Consider the following 22,295-nt stretch of genomic DNA (forward strand, 5'->3'; position numbering starts at 1 on the left):
GTCTTGAAGCCCAGGCTGACACCTGCTGCTCCATCCCGGGCAAGGATTCTGTAAGCCACTAAGCTTTGGAGATAAACCCTTCTACTTAAAATCGAAATACATGTGGGGGAGAGGTTTATTATCATGTTTTTTTCTTTCTAAAAAGCGAGGTACAAAACTGTCTACAGCATTATCACAGCATTGTTGAAAAAGAAGAAAAACCCCTACACAGAAAAAGGACCAAGAGAGAGTGCAACTAAGGCATGACAGGGATTGTCTTTGGGCACTAAGATCATAGGAGGATTCTTTTTTATGTTTCTGTATTTTTCACAATTTCTCTAACGCAAGTATGTGTTATTGATAATTTTTTAGAACTTAACTTTTTATAAGAAAGAGCAACTGTCACTGGACTCTCTCCATAGAAGCGCTAAAAGGATTTTGTGGTCTCCTCACTTCCACCTGTGTGTCTCAGCATGCGACATAAATCATGATAATGGTAAATTATGGTTATCATAGTAACAATCACAGTATAATAATACAAGTGGAGACTTTTGGCCCAGGTTGAATAACTAGCTGGTTTATTCTGTATCCTGCATCCCTGGATGAAGCAAACTTTGGTCCTTTTCCATCTGGAGCTGTCAAGCAGTGAGATAATCAACAAGGTTGAACAAACAGAAAAGCATCTTCATTCAGAAGATGCAACTGGTGAGTGTGGCGAGGGCCGCCCCGGCGGCTACAGCTTGCATCCGTCCAACCACCTCGCCAGAGTGTCTGAGTTCTGACAGTTCAGGGACCAGGAGTGCCTGTGAAGAGGAAAGCCGGGGAGGGTGAACAGCAGGGACAGTGTCAGAGCTCAGGATCTTCAGGGTTCCACAGGCCCCACTGACCCGTTTACACCCGCAGCCTGGCCCCTGGAGCGTTTGAGCTTGCTACCCCTGCTGTGGGCACGTTTCTGAAAGCTTTTGTGCACCTCGAGTATGTCGCTCTCGCTATCTCCACCACATCCTAACATGAATGCTAGGGTTCCCTACATCCTCGTGTCCACAACCCTCCGCACCCCACCCCACCTCTTTCTATAAATCCCACATCGTGTGATAGGGAGGCTGAACTGTGAACTGTGAAATCCGCCCCCAACCCTGCAAGGTAAGTATTTTTAAGTTCTCTGAAGTGAGCCTCAGAGAAGGTCTGTAACTTGCCCAGGGTCCTATGATGAGCACTTGGCAGACCCTAGATCTGAAATGGGAGCCCTCGCTCCCTGGGCCAGGGCCTCTTTCACCTTTCCATACACCTGCTTCATCTCTTACCTTCCAAAATTCCTTCCAGCTCCTCAACCCGGCCTTGGTCAGCTAGACTAAGTTTCTCTAACATTTTCTCCTGGTGCCCCTAAAAGTGACCTCCCTATTCCCAGCCCCTCTTCCGGCCCCCAGGTCCAGGTCCTCCTGTCCTAACCTAGAAGCTGTGGGAGTCACCAGGCCAGCTGCAGGCCATTAGAAATCCTGTTTCGTTAGCCCCCTCCCTCAGCCGGGCAGGCCTCCACGAGTCTTCCACGGTAGGGGGTCCCACAGTTGAAGAAGGGGCTGTGGCCCTATGACCCCTCATGACTATAAAGCAGCAGGGAAAACACACACATACATATTTTCAGAAATTGCAAGTCTTTCCACAGCCCCGCGCAGGCGTTGCAGAAGCCTCGGTCATCTCCCTTCCTGTCTGCCCCACCTCTGCAGAGCCACTTGAGCTGAGCTTTGGAAAAGACATGGCTGCTTATTGGCTTAAGAAGAGCTCACTTCACCGAGAATCCCGAGCAAGTAAGAAGGTCTTGATCAGCCTGGCCCAGCATACCCCCGCTGAATGCTGTACTACAATAAAGATGGGTTTAGCTCATTAGTGCTTACCCTAGAGGGCCAGCCAGCCTTCCAAATTAAATTCATGGGAAAGTTGAGACTATGTATCAAAGATATTTTAAACACTCAGAAGACAGTTAACATTAATAAGGCAACTCCCACTTTAAAATGCAATCTATTAAATTAGTGAGGAAAATGGATTAATAAGTAAGTAGTGTTGAGATCACTGAATAGCCATTTTAAAAATATAAATCTGGATCCCTACCTCACTTTTTATACCAAAATTAATTCCAAGAAGGCCAAAAATTTAAGTATAAAAACATGAATCTATGAAAATTCTATTTTCTAATTTGTTTAACAAAAACTTAACATAGGGCTTATTTTGTGCCAGGCTCTGTTCTAATTTAGAGGAAAACAGTTTGATTTCTTTACAATCTTGGAGTATGAAAAGATCTTTCAAAGAGATTTCATAAAAACTCAGAACCACAAAACAAAAGACTGAGGGATTTGATTCTGTGAAAATGCAAAACTGCTGCATGGTGAAGATACCATAAAGAAAGTCAAAATACAAATAAACCTGGAAAAATAGTGCACATGGATATGATGGACAAAGGTCTAATAACCCTAATTTATAAATGACATGTATAAAATCAATAAAAACAAAAGAAAACATTATCATACCAACAGAAAAGTGGGCTGAGAATATGAATAAGCAGTTCACAGAAAAATGGCCAATAAACCTGTGAAAAGATGCTCACTCTTTTGTAGTTTAAAAATGCAAAATAAAACAGAATGGTATCATTTTACAAGTCTCAATTTCCAAAAAACACACAAGTTTTAATGCTCCAGGCTGGTGAGCTGGGGGAACACAGACCCCTCATGCAGTGTGGTGGAGGTGTCCCCTCTCTGAATGCCAATTTGGCAATCTCTCACCAGCTTTTAAATGCACCGAATAGTCCCAGCAAATCTTCTGCAAAGGATTATCCCTAAGGATACGCTTGAAAGAACATAGAAATTCTAAGAGCAAGATGCTCACTGTGGAATTGGTTGAAACAGCAGCAGCAACAACAATGGAAACGACCCAAATCTTCATCATTAGGGAACTGGCAGATAATCCCCTGCAGCACCCACACAGCAGGGTACTAAGCAGCTATTACAGTGATGGAAGAGACCTCTGGGCAGTAATATGCCGGGATTCACGAGCTCTATTAATAAGTGAAAAAAAGCTAAGTGCAGGTCGTCAGTGTGTAAGTTAGGATTCCACGAGTGTTTTAAAATATTTGTGCATATGTTTTTCTTTGATTTGTAAGACGTAGTAACAGTGGTGAGCTTCAGGAGGCTGCTGATAAGAAGTTTTTTTATTTTTGTTTTTGTTTTTTTTAATTGATGTCATAATAGTTTATAACATTGTGAGATTTCAGTTGGACATTATTATTTGTCAGTCATCATATAAATGCACCCCTTCACCCCTTGTGCCCACTTCCCGAGAAGGAGAAGTTTTTTATCTTTCATTTTTAAGTATGTATGTATTACTTTTATTTTTAGAAATAATAAATTAAAAAGTAAAAATTTAAAAACGGCTTCTGGATAATGGCCCCAAATGCAGCCTTGGTCTTTCAACAAACATTTAGGGGACATCTATTATGTGCCAGGCACAGAGCTAGATGCTGGAGATACAGAGGCAAGAGAAGCCGACAAAAATCTCCTGCTAAACTTAGCTCCCAAAGACACAGAAAAAGACAAAAAACCAACAAAGGCCCGGACCTCTGAGATGGACACATCTCCTGTTGCCAGATTCTGGATGAGGTGTCCACGGCCTACAGGGCCTATGGGTTACAGTAAGGAATGTCACTCAGGCTTCCACTAGTAAAATGAGTCCACCTGCAGGTCCGCCCCGCCCCCAATGACTGACCTTGCTCAAAAACCCTGAGTCTGCCCCCAAAAGAGAACCGGACAGCATCCTTTTGTTGCCTTCCAAATGACCAGAGCATAGGTCTCCTGTGCACACCATTCCCATCTCTTTGAGTAGCCTGGTGAAAGCTCAGGCTTGGAACAGCACAGATCCAGGATTGATTTCAGCGCTGTGGCCATAGATAAGTTATTCTACCTCTCTGTGCCTCAGTTTCCTCATTTTTAAAATGAGGATAAAAGTACTCACTGCAGAGAGATTTCTGAGGATTAAATGATGATGTTTATGTAAACATACAAAGCCTATACACTAAAGAAGCCAAGAAATTGTAGCTATCATTAAAGAATTTCTCCTACTATAAGGTATTTTCTATTGTAAGATGCATGAATGATTTATTAACAATTTTAGGGGGAAGACATGTTGATTGCAAAATAAGCCCTAATTCAGATATATTTAGATGTACAATCTGGAACTGAGGAAATATGACATTGTTTCTAGATCTCACTGGAGATGACAATGCCCGGAATAAACTAGACAGTCTATTTGAAATGTGGGATGGAGGATAGGGCAGAAAAGGCAGGGGAAGGTGGAAATTGGTGGCGACAATGTATCTACTGGATAATGTAGGTCAATTGTGATAAATGGTATAGATGGAGGTGGTAGCAGTACATGCTGGAAATGGAGGGCTTTCATGTTCAGCCTATGAGAAAGAGCCAGACACATATATCAGAAAAATCCCCAAATTGGAAATTGGGCCAAGGACGTACACACCCATCTATGCCAAGATGGCCATCTGAGAGGAAGTCTGACATCACCCAAGTAACATTGAGCAGAGACAAGAAAAAGTCACATAACCTATCTATTTGGCAAATACTGTATATGAGTTAATCTGTCCTATTCAATGAAGGATAAAACTAACATGGGACCTGTGGGAAAATATTACAAGAAGGAAAGGGGGCATCATAATGAAATTTAGAGGAACATCCTTCTGAAGATAGCATCCTGCAGGATCCAGAAGTAAATTTGTTAAAACTAACATCCTCAATATGATGCAACCATACATGACCTCTGGAGAAAGCCATGGAAGAGAAGAGGAATAAAAAAGACAACAGTTTGAATGTTAAAAGGAAAATGGATAGGCTAACACAGAATTGCAAAGAAACTAAAAATGTAATAACCAAAATTCAATACCCATTCATGATTTAAAAAAAAACAAAACCTTTAACAAACTAGAAGTGGAAATAAACACTCTTAATCTGATTAATAGTATCTCAGAAAACTTAAAGAAAACACCACACCTGATAAAATATCGAACTTCTTACCTGTGAGATTGGGAATGAGACAAGGATGCCACTATCATCCCTTTTATTCAACATTTACTGGCGATCCTAGCCAATGCAACAAGGCAAGAAAAAGAAAGAAAAGGTATTGTAGAGCCAAATGTAAGAGGTAAAACAACAAAGCTTTTTAAAAATTAAGGAGAATATCCTCATGACCTATGACTAGGCAAATATATCCTTAAAATAACCAAAAATAACAATAAAGGGAAAGTAATGATAAATTAGACTACATTACAACTAAGAACTTCTGTTTATCAAGACTTCAATAATAAGGTGAAAAGGTAACCCACAGAATGAAAGGAGATATTTGCAATCCTTGTATCCAAAAAAAAAACCTTTTTCAAGAGTATATAAATAACACCTAACAAATTAATAAGAAAAAGACAGATAACACCATAGAAAAATTGACAAAAGATTTGAACAGACACTTCACAAAAAAAAGATATCTAAATGGCCAATAAACATTTGAAAAAGTATTCACTCTCATTAGTCATCAGGGAAATGTAAAGTAAACCCACAAAGCAATACCACTACACAGTCACAAGAATAAACTAGAAAATACCAAGCATTGGCAAGAATCTGGAGTAACTGAAACTCATAACTGCTGATGGGAGCATAAGTTGACAAAATCCTTTTAGAAAACTGTTTAGCAGAATATACCAAATCTGAAAATATGCATATGCATATCCTATGACCAGCAATTTTATGCCTTATATAATCAATGGAAGAATCCATTTATATATTCATCAAAAGATAAGTACAGAATGTTCATGGAAGCACTAAAAAAGTGAAAACTACCCAAATGCCCACCAACAGAAGAGTGGATAAATAAATTATGATGTATCCATACAATGGAATACTACACAGCTATGAGAATGAACAAATCACAGCTACACACAACAATATGAACAAATATAATATCTAGTGGAAGAAGTCAAATATAGGCCCAACCACTTGTAAATTTTAGTAGGCTTTCCTAAGCAAATATCTAGTTAAAGAAGAAATCAGAGTTGCAGTTATTTTGGGCAACAAATATATAACAATCAGTTATTATACCTAACATACAAAGAGTTCTTTCAAACCAATATGATGACCTGAATTTTTAAAAATAGGCAAAGGACAGGGACAGGGAAAAAAATCACAAAGGAATATAACTATATAACAAACATAATGGGAAAACACTCTAATGGGACATCATACAGTGCAAAAGAAGATAAGACAAAATTGTTATTCCTCTGTCAATGGCAAAGGTTTTGTAATTGATGAGAGTGCGGTAAACAGGCATTTTACTAAACTCTTGTTATTAGTATAAATTGGTACAAGCTTGCTGGAGAGTCATTTCACAATATGCATCAAGAACCTTAAAAGTGTTCAAAAACCTTTGTAGGAATTTGTATGAAAGAAATAATCAGAGATATACACACGAATTGATTTCAGGGATGCTCATCCTAGCATCCTGTATAATCCCAAACAAGACGAGGGGGAAAACATGTTTGACTTAAGGCAATTTGTCTGATAATTATTTCCTTCCTCCTGCAGCCTTGGGGTTGCAGAAATCAATGGTGTTCTACTGCTTAACTTGGTGGGTGGGATCCCACTGGTTTGGGACTGCAGACAGGCAGCAACCAAGATTAGGCCAAGATTAAGATTAAGATAATGGGTGAAAGTCATTAATACATGGCTATTTAAAGACGTACCACTCACCATGCTCCCATCCCTTCTTTTTCTTTTACAATTTTCTTGACACATTCAATTGTCTTCTTTAAATTCGGATTCAGTAAAGCTGCGGAAAAAATAAAGTGGAATGATACCATACCACCACGTGGCAGCTAAATCCGAGTGACATCAGGGAAGGTACAGGGTGCTCACGTTAGAGGGGCTTCCGTGTGATTCCAAGAATAAATCTACCCTTAGATTTTTCTCAGACAACACTGGGGGGTAGCAGGAGGTGGTCATCTTCTACGAAATGTATTGATTTTTTTCTTGTAATTCTTATCATAATATTTTGATTAAAAAATATATATATATATAGTGGATATTCTATGCTAGGCAATATAAGAAGCTGTGGAGATAGAACGACAAATGCAATCAATCTGTCCCTGCCCTCAGACAGCCTGCAGTCTGGGAGGGGATAGATAAAGATTACAGACATTATAATACAAAGGATACCTGGAGTGATGGGGGAATGCAGCTTGGTGTGGGGGCACCTAATTCAGACTTGAAGGGTCAGGGAAGGGTTTTGGGGCCAAGTGACATCTAAAGGAGGAGGTAAGGAAAGGGAGTTCAGGGAATCATAGCAGGAAAATTGTTCCAGGCAGAAGGAATAGCATGTGAGAGGGCTAGAGGCGCCTCTGAAGAAACAACATGTCTATGCATTCATCCTTCCACTCCCTCCTTGGAAGGTGGAAACCAAGACCTCCCACCTGACTACTGCAATACCCTCCTTCCTGCCTACACTAGTCTCCCCCCTTCCCTCATCTAGTCTGATTGCTTGCTTTTCCTTAAAACATTACTTCAGTGCCCCTTAGGTGCCTGTAAAGCAGAACCCCATATCCTTGCCTCAGTCCAACTTTGCCCAACATGCTTTTCCACTTCTACAACCTTACCTTCCATGGCCTTCCTCTACCACCCCACCATTCAAGACACGTCAAGGGGCAGGAGGCAAAGCTGGTGCCCACCCTGGTGGTGGGTGCTCCACCCCTGATACCCACAGCTTGGGGATCATACGCAGTTCCTCTGCCTGGACTTTGTTCATGCTTGTCTCCCAACCTGGATCTGCTCATCCCAACAGTACAGTCCTTAAAAGTCTGTCAGTGACCACCTAGCCCACTGCACCCTCTCCCCTCTTCTGACTAAAATGCCACTTTGATTCAGCACTTATCTGTTATATACACACATGCAAACGTACCCACGTGCATACATACGTACATACCAATCCCCAGCTACCTTGTAAGGTCTTTGAATGAAGGAGAGTTTTATTCATCAAGCACCAGACAGTAAATGGTGCTCTGACAACTCATCAAAGCCTTGTGGGGTAGGTACTATTATTATCTCTATTTCACAGATAAGAAAACTGAGGCTCAAATCACAGAACTAGTAGGAGGTGGAGCCCAGACTCTGTCTGGCCTCAAAGCCTGTGCCCTTTCTGCTCCCCACCCTGCCAGACAGGGAAGCACCCGGGTCCTCTGCACTGCCGCTGGTACTTAGCACAGGGTAGTGTCTAAGATGGTGCCTTGTGAGGCCTGTGGGCTGTGGGTACACTTTCCCAGGGAAAACGGTTTCCCCTCTATTTAGAATGTCTTCACTTTGGGGATTTTCTAGCTGACCTCTTTCAGCTGACAGGGCAGCTGTGTTGGGGTCTCAGCTTTCTGTGGAGGTCTCCAACGCACCTCCTCGCCTTGCTCAGGCCCTGTCTACACGGTGACCTGAAACCTGTGCACTAAGCTACAGGGAATCAGCTGATGCCCCAGGGTCACCTTTGGCTTCAATCCTCACTTACCTATCTGGATTCTTGCTCCTCTTTTTAGCCTCTAGGGATTTCTCTAACTTTCTTGCCAGCTAAACCAGGACTTTAAAAGATTCTTTTTCTTTTTATATTTTACCTAGTGGGAGGATTTTTCAGGATGTCTAGTCCACCATATTTTCATTACAGCACCCAGTACCACCACCTCTACTACAGATAACTCTATGTTTCTCCCATTGGATTCTGGCTGTGTGTGGGGCGGGGGGGGTGTAGTATACACACACACATATACATATATGTTTTTATATACACATACATATATATATATTTCTTCTTATGAGATATAGATTATGGACCTACTGTGTTTCTTTTTTTGCTTTGGCTACCAGGAAGTTCAGGGCGACATTGTAAGTTCCATCACAGTAGTTAAATTACATTCTTAATGTGTATGTCTCCGCTAGACTGTGATCATTGTAATTCACTATGGGCCCTCCACAGTGTTTCACATACTTCCCATTTAATGCCCCCAGCAACCATAAGAGGTTCACTTCACAGATAAGGAAGCTCTGGGAAGTGATTTGCACAGCTCATGTAGCTTATAGTGGGAGCAGCTGGGATTCCCACCAAGTTCCTGCATGGTGCCTGCACCTTTCCCTCTGACTTTGCAGTTCTGCTTCTCCTTGAATCTGGAAACTATCTTACTCCTTTCTGGAGCCCCAAAGCGGAGCATGGGACCCGATGCAAGGCAGGTTCCTCCTAGACCACACAGAAGGCTGTAAGCCTTTGCCACAACCTCTCCACTCTGCCTCCTAAAGACCCAGCTCAGAAGCCACAGGCTCTGGGACATTTCTCATCCATCACCGGGGAGGGAGGTTTGCTCAGTAGGAAGACCCTGAGGATGCTGGGGCCCTAAGACCCTCCTGCTGCACAGTGACAGCCTCAGGTGTCGGGGAGAGTTCTGGTTTAGCCTTGAGGCAGGAGTCACACTGCTTGGGTTTGCCTCCCAGCTCTACCACCTACCAGCTGTGTGGCCTTGAGCATGTACTTATCCTCTCTGGGCCTCAGTTTCCCCATTTATAGAATGAAGATAATAACAGTGCTCATGTCACGGGGGTGAAGATTAGGCAAATTAATACCTGTGAAGAGCTTAGAAGAGTAGCTGGCAGTTAGCAAGCACTAGAATGTCAACTCCATGAGACCAGGCACTTAGTGGGGGCTCAGGAAATGCTCGTGGGATGAGTGAATCTTGGGCAACCTCCTCTTGACCACAGTATTTGGGACCCCCTACGAGCAGCTGAGCAAGCTCCCCTTGGGATGGCCCCCTCCTGTCTCCTCCCAGTGACTACTTCTGCCTGTCGAAGTGGCAGCATCTGTTTCCCTTAAAGAAGAGTGTGGTGGCCAAGGGTGGTAAAATCAGGCCCAGCAGAGCCCTCTGCTCTCACCCTTCAGGCTTGGATGGGCTCTGATGCCGGCAGCCTCCTCCTCGCCTCCTCTCAACATCCCGACGCCTTCTCTGCCCATCTGGACGGGGTTTTCCATCGTTCCGTCCCAGGCCGCATGCCTGACTCTGCAGCCCTTTCTCTCTGGTACCCTGGCAGTGGGGCACTCGGCCTCCCCCGGGCCCCACCTGGGATTCGGCTCAGCCCAGCCCTGCCAGGCCCTCCTCCTCCCTGCTCCAAACTTGTAAACTCCGGCCTTTGGGAAGGCAGACCTCTGAGCTCACTGCTGCGGCCCCTGGGGCCCAGGTGTGGAATGGAGAGAGGGGACCTACCAGAGCAGTACTCGTGGCAGAGGTTCTTGCCTCTGTCGCACCAGTCATTGTCGCGGATCTGAAAGAGGCCGAAGCCGGTGTAGCCCCCATGCGTGTTCTCATAGATAGCCTCGGGGTTGAACTTGCTCTCAAAATAAGCCAGGCACACCCCTAGGACGGAATAGGTGTACGGCTCAGAGGAGCCTGGAGTGGGGGATACCTGGGCAGAGGACGGAGGGGAAGGAGGTGAGGAGAGAGGGGGCCGAGAGGGCCTACTCACAGTTTTCAAGGCTGTAGCCCTCAAAATTACTCAGGCCTCCTTCGTGGAGCTTCTTAGCCACCACACAGCGCCCCAAAACAGCAGCGCCACTTGGAACCACCAGGTAGCCAATGAGAGTGAGAACCACGGACACCTTCATCTTCTCCAGGCTCCTGGCAGCTCAGGGTGATAGCTGTCGGGTGAGTGGGCAGTCACATAAAATTCCTACCAAGATCACAGGGACACTGGTTCCTCTGAAGGACAAGAAGGGCACTGTGAGGGTGGGGGTGTGCAGTTCAGTGTGTCCAGAAAAATGGGAGTCCCGCCTGGCTCAACCATGATACTTCTTCCATCCCAGTTCTCTGTTTCGTGTTACTGCCAACCCCGGATACCTGAGCCCTGCCCCTCCTCCTCCTCTCCACCTCCTATCTTCCAAGGAAGCTGCTCTCCTGAAGGTCTCCTCCCCCACTCTCATTCTTTCCCTCCAGCAAAACCCAATGGCTTCTTGGTTTTTTTCTCATTCATTTCTCTTTAATAGTAGATACAGATGCTCAAATCTCCCCTTCCCCTTTGTTGTGAAAGTAGAACTTGGTCATTAAATACATTTGGGAAAACAGAAAAAGAGAAAGAAGAAAAAAATTCGTCATGGCCCACCCACTGGCGCACAGCCACCATTGTCACGTTGAGTTGTTCCCACCACTGCCTCTTCTCCTGAATGTACTCAGTGTGTGGTCTTACCCTTTACACAGCCTTGGCCCCAGAGTCTCTACAAACCAAACTCCACTGAGCTTTTCTCTTGCTGCCCACACAAGTGAATAAACCCCAGTCCAGCCCAGGCCTGCCACTTTTTAGCTGGGGCATCATCAGCAACAGCAGGCGAGTCACTTAGCCTCATAGTGTCTCTGTGTGTTGGAGATTGTTTGGGAGCACATTTGGCCTCTAGATGCCAGCAACTCTGCCCCCTCAGTTGTGACAAACAAAAATGTGTCCAGGGCCTGGCCCTATGGCAGAGTGGTTAAAGTGGTTAAAGTTCCACGTGCTCCACTTTGGCAGCCCAGGTTCGCGGGTTCGGATCTTGGGCACAGACCTACTTCACTCACCAGCCATGATGTGGTGGGGTCCCACATATAAAGTAGACGAAGATTGGCACAGTTGTTAGCTCAGGGCTAATCTTCCTTAAAAAAAAAAAAAAAAAAGAGGAAGATTGGCAATGGATGTCAGCTCAGGGCGAATCTCCTCAAAAAAAAAAAAAGGGTCCAGACATTGTCAAAAGTCTCCTGGGGGACAAAACTGGCCCCTGTTGAGAACCAATGTCCTAAATGTCTAACCTGGGCAAATATTAGAAATAAATGTATTCATGAATTAGAAGAATTGCAATTGCAAACATTTGTTTAAACTCTTAGTGCATGATTAGTTACAGACATGACCAGTACACCAAATGCACTATCGAGGAGAACCTAGCATGTAGGTGCTCAGACTTGGAGTCAGATTGCCTGGATCCAAATCCCGGCTTTACCCTCTCAGTAGCTGGGATGTTAGTGATCCCAGGAGTGGTTGAAGACCAGTCTCCCAGTGCTTCTATTTCCTCATCTATAATAGAGGTTAAAATCGTACTCACCTAATTGTGTTCATTTAAAGAGTAAATGAGTTAAATCTGCAAAACACTCGATCCCCTATGGACACTTGTTTTTCTGAGCTCTTGGAGCACTCCATGCCCTTAGCTTAATAACTGAATTCCAGTGCACGTGAGAGAAGTTCATGTTCACATTTCCCAACAGAGCAAACAATATGTTCAGGCAGTGTCTGTCTCCCAAGGGTCAGGCGCCATCTCAACTCATAAAAGGCCTGCTGAGTCCTGTCTCCTTCCTTCTTCCCAGCAACCAATACATCAGGAGCCCTGTCTCTGTTCTTCCAAAACCTATGCACCTCTCACCATCTCCTCCTAGTCCAGATCACCATCATCTCTGACTTCTGTAGAGGTTTCCCGACTATACTCCTATAGTCCATGCTCCTTTCTTGTTCCCATCTCTGCATTCTCCACACAGCAGCTAGAAAGGCCTTTTTAAAAACACATATCCAGTCACATCACCCACCTCCAATGGATTCCCCTTGCACTTTAAATAAGATCCCAAATCCTCAACCTGGCGGACAAGACCCTTCCTGATCTAGCCCTTAAATACTTCTCCAGTCTGATTTCACACCTCTCTGCCCCTTGGTCACCTTCATGCCTCCAGGATTCACCTTGTACATTTCTTTTCTTTGAACATGCCAATCTCATTTCCACCACAGGTCCTTTGCACCTGCTGTTCCTTCTGCCTAGAGCATGATTCCCCCAGCCACTCCATAGCTCGCTCTTACTTGTCATAGTCTCAGCTCAGATGAGCTCATCACCTCAAATAGGATTCCCTGACCACTGCCCCATCACAGAAAATAGTTTTTATTTTCTTTATAAAATAAGTCAATTTCAGAAATAACCTGGTTCATTTCTTTGTTCATGTGTCTATCTCCCATCCCAGGGTGTAAACACCAGGAATGCAGACACCTGGTCTGTTTTGTTCTCTGCTTTATCCCCAGTACTTAAAACAGAGCCTGGTGCACAGCAGGTACTCAGTGAATCTCTGTTGAATGAATGAATGAACAAAACCTACTCTTCCCAACAGAACTGTCATAGGATGAGCAAGAAGTGAATTTGCTGATGAGTGCCTCTTGCAGCTGGGTATCGTCACGCCTGTCCTGTTTCCTGGCCCCATATACCTGCTTATCGTCCACCAGTTCTTCCTTCGGCCTTGGTGCCTCCTCGGGGGATGGGAGGAACAGCCACTGCGGCAGGTTCGAACGTTTGTTATAGGAAAGTTGCTCTGTCTACACTCAGTCCCCTGGAGTTTTCAGATGCCACATCCTTGACAACCCATTTGCCTTCACCCCAGAGCTTCTAAACCAAAAATCCTTCTCCATGACCTGCTCTTCTAGAATTTTTTCTATGACATCAGTTGCTATGCACCAGAATATTCTGAAACAGAGAGAGGTCTGTCACCACCACATTTGTATTAGTTTTCTATTACTGCTGTAACAAGTTACCTCGAACTTAGCAGCTTAAATAACACAAATTTGTTATCTTACTGTTCTATAGATCAGAAGTCCAACACGGGTCACACTGGCCCTGTTGGCAGGGCCGTGCGCCTTTCTGGGGCCTCTAGAGGAGGACCCATTCCCTTGCTCATTGTTGGCAGAACAAAGTTCCCTATAGCTGTGGGGCTGAGATCACTGTTTCCTTGCTGGCTGTCAGCTGAGGGCCTTCCCCGCTGTGTGTCTTGGCTCTACCTCCCTTCCTCCATCTTCAAAGCCAGCAGGGGTGGGTCAGAACCCTCTTATGCTTTGACTCTCTCCTGCCTCTTCTTTCTTTGTTGTATCTCTCTGACTCACCTTCTGCCTCCTCTCCCACTTTTTTTTTTTTTTTTTTTTTTTTTTTTGGTGAGGAGATCAGCCCTGAGCTAACATCCGCCAATCCTCCTCCTTTTTTGCTGAGGAAGACGGCCCTGGGCTAACATCGGTGCCTATCTTCCTCCACTTTATATGGGACGCCGCCACAGCATGGCTTACCAAGCAGTGCGTCGGTGCGCGCCCAGGATCCGAACCAGTGAACCCCGGGCCGCCGCAGCGGAGCGCGCGCACCTAACCGCTTGCGCCACCGGGCCGGCCCCCCTCTCCCACTTTTAAGGACACATGTGATCTGATTGGCTCACCCAGACAGTCCAGGATAATTTCCCCATCTCGAGGTCCTTCACCTCATCACATCTGTACGCTGCCTCTGGCCATGCCAATAATATATTCAGAGTCTCCAGTGGTAAGGGCACAGACATCTTTGGGGGACCGTTATTCTGCCTGCCACAGCATTCTCCTGGGCCCCCACAGAACTGTCTTCAATGAAGAGCAGTGGGAGAGGCCTTTATTTTGTTCCTCTCCTCACGATGGGGCCGTGGTCAATGACATCCTCTCTTGGAGCCTGGGCAACCTCATTTGTGACAAGAGGGCATCAGATTGGGTTATCCTTAAGATCCCGACTAGCTCCCAAAAGTTAAGAGATGTTGAGTTGATTGAGGATGATGTTAGACTTTTGAAAACTTTGAAGTCCTTCTGGCTGACTCAATTACGACCGGAAATTAGTCGATTAATTAAAAGTGATAAAGTGGAGAATCATAGAACAAAACCAAAAAAAACACCAGCCCACAAACACTGAAACTTAAACCCATGAATGTACATTTGCTTAATAATCTTTAGTAATGGCCTTTTCTTGGATATGAGTTATGAACTGGAACACTAAGTTTTTTGTGTAAATCATATTGTGCTGTATTCCATTTCTAGTTTCTGTATCTTCAAAGCAAAGCAAGAACTTAAAGATGTAGGCAAAGCAATGTCTTCTAGATTTCTCTTCTAGATTTTCAAGTTTTTCTAAACTTTCTTAGTTATATCACCCACACTTATCCCTTTAGCAATATGATTTTAATAATTTGCCTTTATCAAGTTTTTCAAAGCTCTCAACTTAGTTTTGATTATTATCTTAAGCTAGAGTGATTAACTTGTCCCAGTCTGTCTGCCTTAAGCCTTATACCCACATAATTTACCGGTTAGTACTGGTGGTACATCTCTACTTCCTTTTAACCCTTCAACTGAGTTTACAAAGGTCGTTACTGCTACTCATCATGGTAGAGCATTTTGCAACTTTATATACTTTTAAGTAGCTTTTCAAAGATAATCATGAATTCTTAGGCTTTCCAGAACACCTCTAGTCAAGAGGGACTATGTCTCTTCTCCCAGAGTCAGGAGAGGTGATCAGAGGTCTTTTAGGGTAGGTCTGGTTATTAGCCTTCCTCTGCATCCCTACACCTCCAGCGCTGTTTATCTAGACTTCCATCCCTGTGCAGAGACTTCAGTGCATTCACTGGAGTGCCCTGGGAAGTCTCATTTGCTCTCATGAGGCTGAGGCCCCTCAGTTTGCCCCAGCCCTTGGCCCTAGCTGGACTTCTCCTGAGCCTTCCCCAACATATGGATCTCCATCTGCTGTGCAGACATCGCCAGATAACACAATCTATAATTACATTTGTATCTGTCTCAATATCTGCATCTATATCCGTGCAGTGTCTGCAAAAAAAATGTCTGGAGACAAGAAGAGATGCTAGCCAATCTGCAGACACTCAGAAACATTTGAGGTAGAAGTTGCCTTTGAAATGATCTGGTTTACCACTTTTCAAAGTTCGTGTTTCTTGCCACGGAGCCACTGATGAAAGCAATCTCATACAGAAACCCTCACTGCTAGCTCACCTTCCTTGCAAGTGGCTCATAGGGGCCATATTGGGGCTTAGGATGATGCATCCAGTTCATCATGTTATTCACACCTGAGCAAGAAATAGGGCCAGAACTCAGGGCTTCTGAGCCCAGAGAAAGAGGGCTGGGAATACATTTTTGGTCATCCAGCTAAAGCCACCCCTCCCTAAAAGAAGCCCAGTAGTGTTTAGGTGTTGGGCAGAGACTTGAATCGCAAAGAAGGTGGGACCTGCCCCTGGCCCATGGATGGTGCATGACCCAGCTCTGGCCAGTAGGATGTAAAGGGAAGTGCGCTGGAGAGAGGGGGCTTCTGGGAAGGATTTCCCCTTGGGCAAGGGAGAGAGTCCCTGCCCTGGGCCACCCTCCTTCCTCTTTGAACTCAGCTGCGCAAGGCATGATGTTTGGAGTTGTTGCTGCCATTTTTTGACATGAGGTGACCTAGAGGATGGCACTGATACCAAGTAAGAGCCTGACCTCACTGATCCCTAAATTGATATCAGCAGCTGCCCACCTCCAGACTTATTCTTACGCAAGAAACATAAAGCTCTGGTGCGTGAGCCCCCTTAGTCACGTGTTGTACTTGCTGCTGAAACTGTCTCTAACTGATTCGAGGGATTTGTGTAAATCTGCCACACGTTTATTTTCAAATCCAAGCATTTTTAGCTGTGGTATTGCTTGCCTAGTTTAAAAATATTCAACTTCATCTGAAATGGCATCAGAAAGAAAACAGCCCCACTTTCGTGTACTCACTGAGTGCTGGTCTGAGGCAAAGTGTGTTCGCAGCCTTGAGAAAGGGGGAGGGAAGCGGAGGTGTTTTCTTTTAGGAACACTCTTCTTATTGTTCATGTCAGGACAGAGCCACCCTCAGCTACCCACAATGCACTGAAATGGAAGGAAAAAGACATCAGGCCGTGACGAGAGAAATGCTGAACAGCGAGCAGGCAGGGGACCCATCACAACCCACAAGTCCAGGCATGGTGGGAGGCAGCAACTGTTCCCAGTCCTAGGGGCTTGTGGGCCCACATCACAAAGGGGATGAGAAAAACCAGCAGGAACCATCTGACACCAAAGGGTCCTCCACAAAGAAGGAAGGCTGAAAGGCACAGAGCCGTTAGGTTTGTGAAAGGAAAGGACATCTCCCCAGATGAGTGTGGTTGTGGTGGGGTAACCAACCGTCCCCATTTGACTGGGACTGAGGGGTTTCCAGGGATATGAGACTTTCAGTGTTAAAACTGGAGAAGTCCTCAGTGTGGAGCCTCTAAAGTAGTTACCCAAATACATGAGATACATATGAGATGGGGCCCTCACCTCCTCAACCCTCCACCCCCACCACAGGGGAAATAAGCAGCAGAGCCAGCCTGGCCTGTGGTTTGGGATTCAGGCTGAGTTGTTTTCAGTCATTTCATAGGGTCTGAGTGAACAGAAGGCAATGAATGAATGAATGAATGAATGATGCTAACAGGGTAATTACTTATATTTATATGACAGCTCTGTTTCCAGCACGATTATTTTCCATTGACTAACACATAAATTCCCATCAATTGACAAACACTGGTGAATTTACTACCTCCACTGCTAGGCCCCAAGGGGCAAAGGAAACCCATTTGAGGCCATGAACCAAAAAAATCACATTCACACGCATTTCATATTTGTACATTTCTGCCTTCAAGGAGCTTGTTTTCCATTTGAAGAGTTGATGTGAGCACAGAAAAGATGAGTTACAATACGGAAGCCTGTGCCCAGTGCCAAAGAAGAGCGGCCCACAGCAAGTGCTGTGGAGACACCGCATGGTGTTGAGATGGCGATAGCCTTTCCTGTGGCTGAGGCTCTGGGGGCCATGGCTTGTACAGGTCATCTCTTTTATGCTTCCAAGCCCTGAGAAGTGGGTACTCTTAGCACCCGCATTTTACAGAGGGGAGACCTAGTGCTTGCAGGATCTAGGTAACCTGCCCAAGATCACACCTATAGTAAGTGGCAGATCCCACATCTGTCTGGCTCCAGAGGCCATCCTCCTAACCCACTTCGTGCTGCTTTGTGCTCCAGGGACAGAAGACCGGGGTGGGTCCTGACACCGTGTGACCTAGGACAAGATATTTCACTCTCCAAATCTCAGTTTCTCTATGTGCAAAATGGAGATAGAAATAGTGCTGACATCATCAGGTTGTGTGGAAAGCTCTAGTTCACAGTACACTCTCCATGAAAGCCAAGTACAAGAGAGAGGAGTATCTGGGAGCGTAGTGCAGAGTGTGCATGAGCAGGCCAGATGGGCAGTGAGGAGGAGCTAGAAGGCAGAGGCTGAAGGCTGAGGGGGTCGGCCCAGCAGTTCTCAACCCTGACTGCACATCAGAATCACCTGGGGGGGTCACACCCCAAACCAGGTAAATCTGAACATCTGAGAGTGGGACCCAGGCATCAGTATTTCTACAACTCCCCAGGTGACTCCGACGTGCAGCCAGGGTTGAAAGCCCTTGACCTAGCCCTTTGATCCTTGAAGTGTGGACCTTGAAGGAACACTGGTAACACTGAGAGCTTCTTAGAAATGCAGAATCTCAGGCCCCACTCCAGAGCCGCTGAATCGGAATCTGCATTTGAATAAGATCGCTGGTGATTCATGTGCACATTAAAGTCTCAGCATCCCTGGGCTGGCTTGCAGATCACACAGATGGGGAAATAAGCAAAATGCCAAGCAGGCTTTGAACTTGATTAAAATCCAAAGTACAAGTTGGAGGGGAAATGAGGGGCAGCTATTTACAATGATCGCTCATGGATAACCTCATCTCCTGGTGAATGCGAAGGGCAGGGACGGGAGGCCTCTATGTGTTTAAACTTCAATGAATCTGCAGTGTAGACGCTCAGGAAGTCTGGGATTCTGCCAGCCACCCAATGTTTGCTCATCTGCCACTGTATCAGCCAGAGGACTAACATTATCTGCTGTCAACAACACACATGCCAGGCCCTGGCCTGGCATTAGCAGAAAAATATCAGCCTGTGGGAGGCTTGGAATCACTATAGGGAGATAATTCGCAAAGGGCCTTTCCTCACCCGGAATGAGCAGCTCTCCATCCCTGGGCAAACGGGCTGCTGAGACAGGCTCTGAGGAGAGCAGATGGTGGCTGGATCCCCAGCAGGGCCATGATTGCCCTCTGTGACAGAACTTGGGGCAACCTCTGCTGAGGCCCCAGACATAAGGCTTTCTTGGGAGGGAAAGGGGATCTATAACTTCTAGAACCTGAAGAAACAATATAAACTAAATTCTGATCAGTATTTACTATCTCTGGTAATCCCAACGCATTCACCATCATTTGATAAAAGGCAGCTAAAGAGCAGATTCTTCATCTTATATCGAAAGCACTCAAAAAGACAGTACAAACATGAAGTCTCAGTTTAAAGAAAGCAGTTCAGTCTGGTTCAATATCCACCATTATCTCAGAACGGCCAACTTTGTGGGTTGGCATTTGATAATCTAATCAAAGCTATGGGCCCTCTCCCTGATAAGTGGACACAAACACAAACTTGTACCTACAACTTCAGGGAATTCATAGACCCCTGAATCACTTCCTTGAACCCATCTCAGAGTTTTCTGGATAAGACTAAAATAGAATTCTGCTGGTTTTGCTTTGCGTCATTCATTTACACTTCCACCTACTTTCACTGTTGTAGCATGCTCAAGGTTGGAGCTTGTGACCTGGGGCTGAGCCCAGCAGTGTATCCCATTCCCCTGGCTACAGGAATAGACACATGGACCCTTTTGGGACCAATAAGACTCAATGAAAATTAAAGGAAAGTCTTTTCCTCTTTCCTATTGATGGAAACAGGAAGGCTATAGCCACAGCAGTAAGAAGCTGGCAGCTGCCATCTTGGGACCACAGGGGAGAGTCTTTGTGAGAATGGACTCAACACAAAGTAAGCAGACCCCAGAAATGAAGAGCGAAACCAGGTCCTGAACACAGCATTTGAGCCCTGAAGTCCTGTCAGATCTAACCCGGGACGGTTTAGCAAATAAATCCTGTGGGCCCACGCTAGAACCAGTTTGAGCCGTGTGCAACAGAAAGCACTCCAATGGATAATTTTTAATTCTTTGGATATTTCGATGGTTCTTCATGCAGCTACCAATTAAACAAATAATGTCACTGTATAAATGTCTTTTATGACCTAATTTTGGCCTTCCAGTTTCAGTAAATCTCTGCATTCCTACAGTTAATCCTCAGCTTCCCCCAGAATTCTTTATAAATCTACCCCTTCTGATACAAGGTGCTGAGGGGGAGGAAGACTATCCCCTACCCATTCTGGCTGGGCTACAAATTAAATTGACATGAGATCGAATTGCAGGAGAAAATCAAACAAGGCTTTATAACATGTATACATGGGAGAAACTCAGAAAATAGAAACTGAGCAACTGGTCATTCTGACTAAGTATTTTCAGCTAAAGGCAAGGAGGGTGCTGAGGGGTAGTGGTTTGGGATTTCAGAGGGGAAGAAGAAAATTCACATGGAGATGGAAATGCAAATGTTTGTCAGACAACTCTTTACAGGGCCACGTATAGAGAATGTGGCTGGAGAGACAGAATTTTTGATAAGATGGGCTTGTTGATGCCTTTCTTATCACATCTACTTTACATTATACTACAGCTATCAAATGGTAGCAGCTCTTTCCTGGAACAGGCCTTCTAAGTTAAATTCTCTAGGCAGTTTGGGAGGGGGAGGTGAAATGTCCTTCAGAGAAAATAATTAAGGTAAAGAGACATATTTTGAGGTGGCCGATTTTGATCTCCCACAGTTCCTTCAATTACGTGTACCAGTGATGTTTATCACATACCACAGAATTGCAAATCATGGTGTCATATTGCAATAAGTGAATTATATACATGTGATTAAAGCAGCCTAGCTGAGGTTCAACTTTTGGGAAACTACTTAAGAAGTATTCTGAAATCAAACAATTCAAAGCTATAATTGTGATTAAATGCAACTTTAAGTAAGATTATTCTTAGGCCTCAGGAATACACGTCATTTTTTCAGACTATAGAATGTTGATTTCTAGCAAGCCAGAGTAGGAAGAGGCTTCTGCAAGCCAGATCCTGGGTTTAGGTGAATTCCCTACAGCCCTATGAAAAGGTTGTGCCATGCAATAAAGAGTTTGGTCTCTGCAGCCAGGGAGACCTGAGATAAAATCCTGGTTCCTGCACTTACTAACTCATGCCACTTCTGAGTCTCCAGATCCCCACCTATAAAAATGAGTGTATTAACACCTCTTATGCAAAGCTACTAAAAGAATTTGAGGGTTCCATCCTCCTCCTGCAGAAAGCAGGTTGAACTCTTCGTCAACCTCAAAGATAACTCCCAAAGTACTAGGGGACCTACTTATTGTTTTGAAAATTAATAAAAGGAAAGAATCGAGCATGCATCATGTTTCCTCTGTGCACACTGTAACTCACAGGAACTGAAAAGCTCAGAAGGAGTTTCCCTTTATAAAGAATTTTAGCTAATAAATGAAGAAGGGATGATGGAATTAGAACATCACCAGTCTGCAGCCCCTAATGAACTAATGGGTTTGGGCGTTGACCATCAATGGCTGCTCATATCTCAAAAATAGAGGGCACCATACAGTGTGTGTCTCCTGAAAGAAAACAGTACTATGAAGTAGTCTTGCCAAAAACACAACCAGAGTCTGGTCAAGTGTCTATCAAACCACCAATTTTCAAGAAATACAGGAGACAGAGGAGCTTGTTATATGTCACTAAGGAGATGCAATCAACAAAATCCAGAATATGAAAAATTCTACAGGCGAACAACCTAGTTTCTTCAATACATAAATTGCAAGAAATAAAAGAGAGCAACTGAAGGGAAACTGCTGATTAAAAGACACATATCAGGGGCCAGCCCCGTGGCTTAGCAGTTGAGTGCGCGTGCTCTGCCACTGGTGGCCCGGGGTTCGGATCCTGGGCGCGCACCAACACATCGCTTGTCGGGCCATGCTGAGGCAACGTCCCACATGCAGCAACTAGAAGGATGTGCAACTATGACATACAACTATCTACTGGGGCTTTGGGCATAAAAAGGAAAAAAAGAAAAAGGAGGAGGATTAGTAATAGATGTTAGCTTGGGGCCGGTCTTCCTCAACCGAAAAAAAAAAGACACATATCAATCGGTTGGAATGCATGGGCCTTATTTGGATCTTGACTGAAATGAACCAACTCTAAAATAAATTTGAGGCAATCTGAGAAATATGAACGCTGACTAAGATAATAAGAAATTGTTAACTTTAAGGTGCAACAATGGTATTGGTGGTTGTGTTTTTAAAGAGAAATCTTTATCTTTTTTAGGTAAACACTGAAATGTTTATGGGTAAAAATTTTAAATTCCTGAAATTTGCACCAAAAAAATCTGAGAGTAAGGGGTGGGGGGTATTGATATTGACCATTGTTGAACAGAGTCA

General features: G+C 44.6%; 1 protein-coding gene across 1 annotated transcript; it reads right to left on the bottom strand.

Moving 5' to 3' along the window:
• Positions 1–712: 712 nt before the first annotated feature.
• Positions 713–10,701, bottom strand: LYZL4 (lysozyme like 4). Its single transcript, XM_058549489.1, has 4 exons — positions 10,563–10,701; positions 10,304–10,453; positions 6,774–6,852; positions 713–782 (listed from the first exon to the last, which is right to left on the bottom strand). Exons 1-4 carry the CDS (start codon positions 10,699–10,701, stop codon positions 713–715), a joined length of 438 nt encoding a protein of 145 aa, XP_058405472.1.
• Positions 10,702–22,295: the final 11,594 nt, after the last annotated feature.

This window comes from Diceros bicornis, chromosome 2 (assembly GCF_020826845.1).
Source record: "Diceros bicornis minor isolate mBicDic1 chromosome 2, mDicBic1.mat.cur, whole genome shotgun sequence".
NCBI lineage: Eukaryota > Metazoa > Chordata > Mammalia > Perissodactyla > Rhinocerotidae > Diceros > Diceros bicornis.

What these genes read in the sequence shown, in the direction of transcription:
- LYZL4 (XM_058549489.1), bottom strand. Translation starts at nt 10,701, where the DNA reads ATGAAGGTGTCCGTGGTTCTCACTCTCATTGGCTACCTGGTGGTTCCA. An exon ending in GGGCTACAGCCTTGAAAACT is followed by an intron (nt 10,454 to 10,562) that starts GTGAGTAGGCCC and finishes ATTCCGTCCTAG; the next exon opens with GGGTGTGCCTGGCTTATTTT. An exon ending in CTGCCACGAGTACTGCTCTG is followed by an intron (nt 6,853 to 10,303) that starts GTAGGTCCCCTC and finishes TTTTTTCCGCAG; the next exon opens with CTTTACTGAATCCGAATTTA.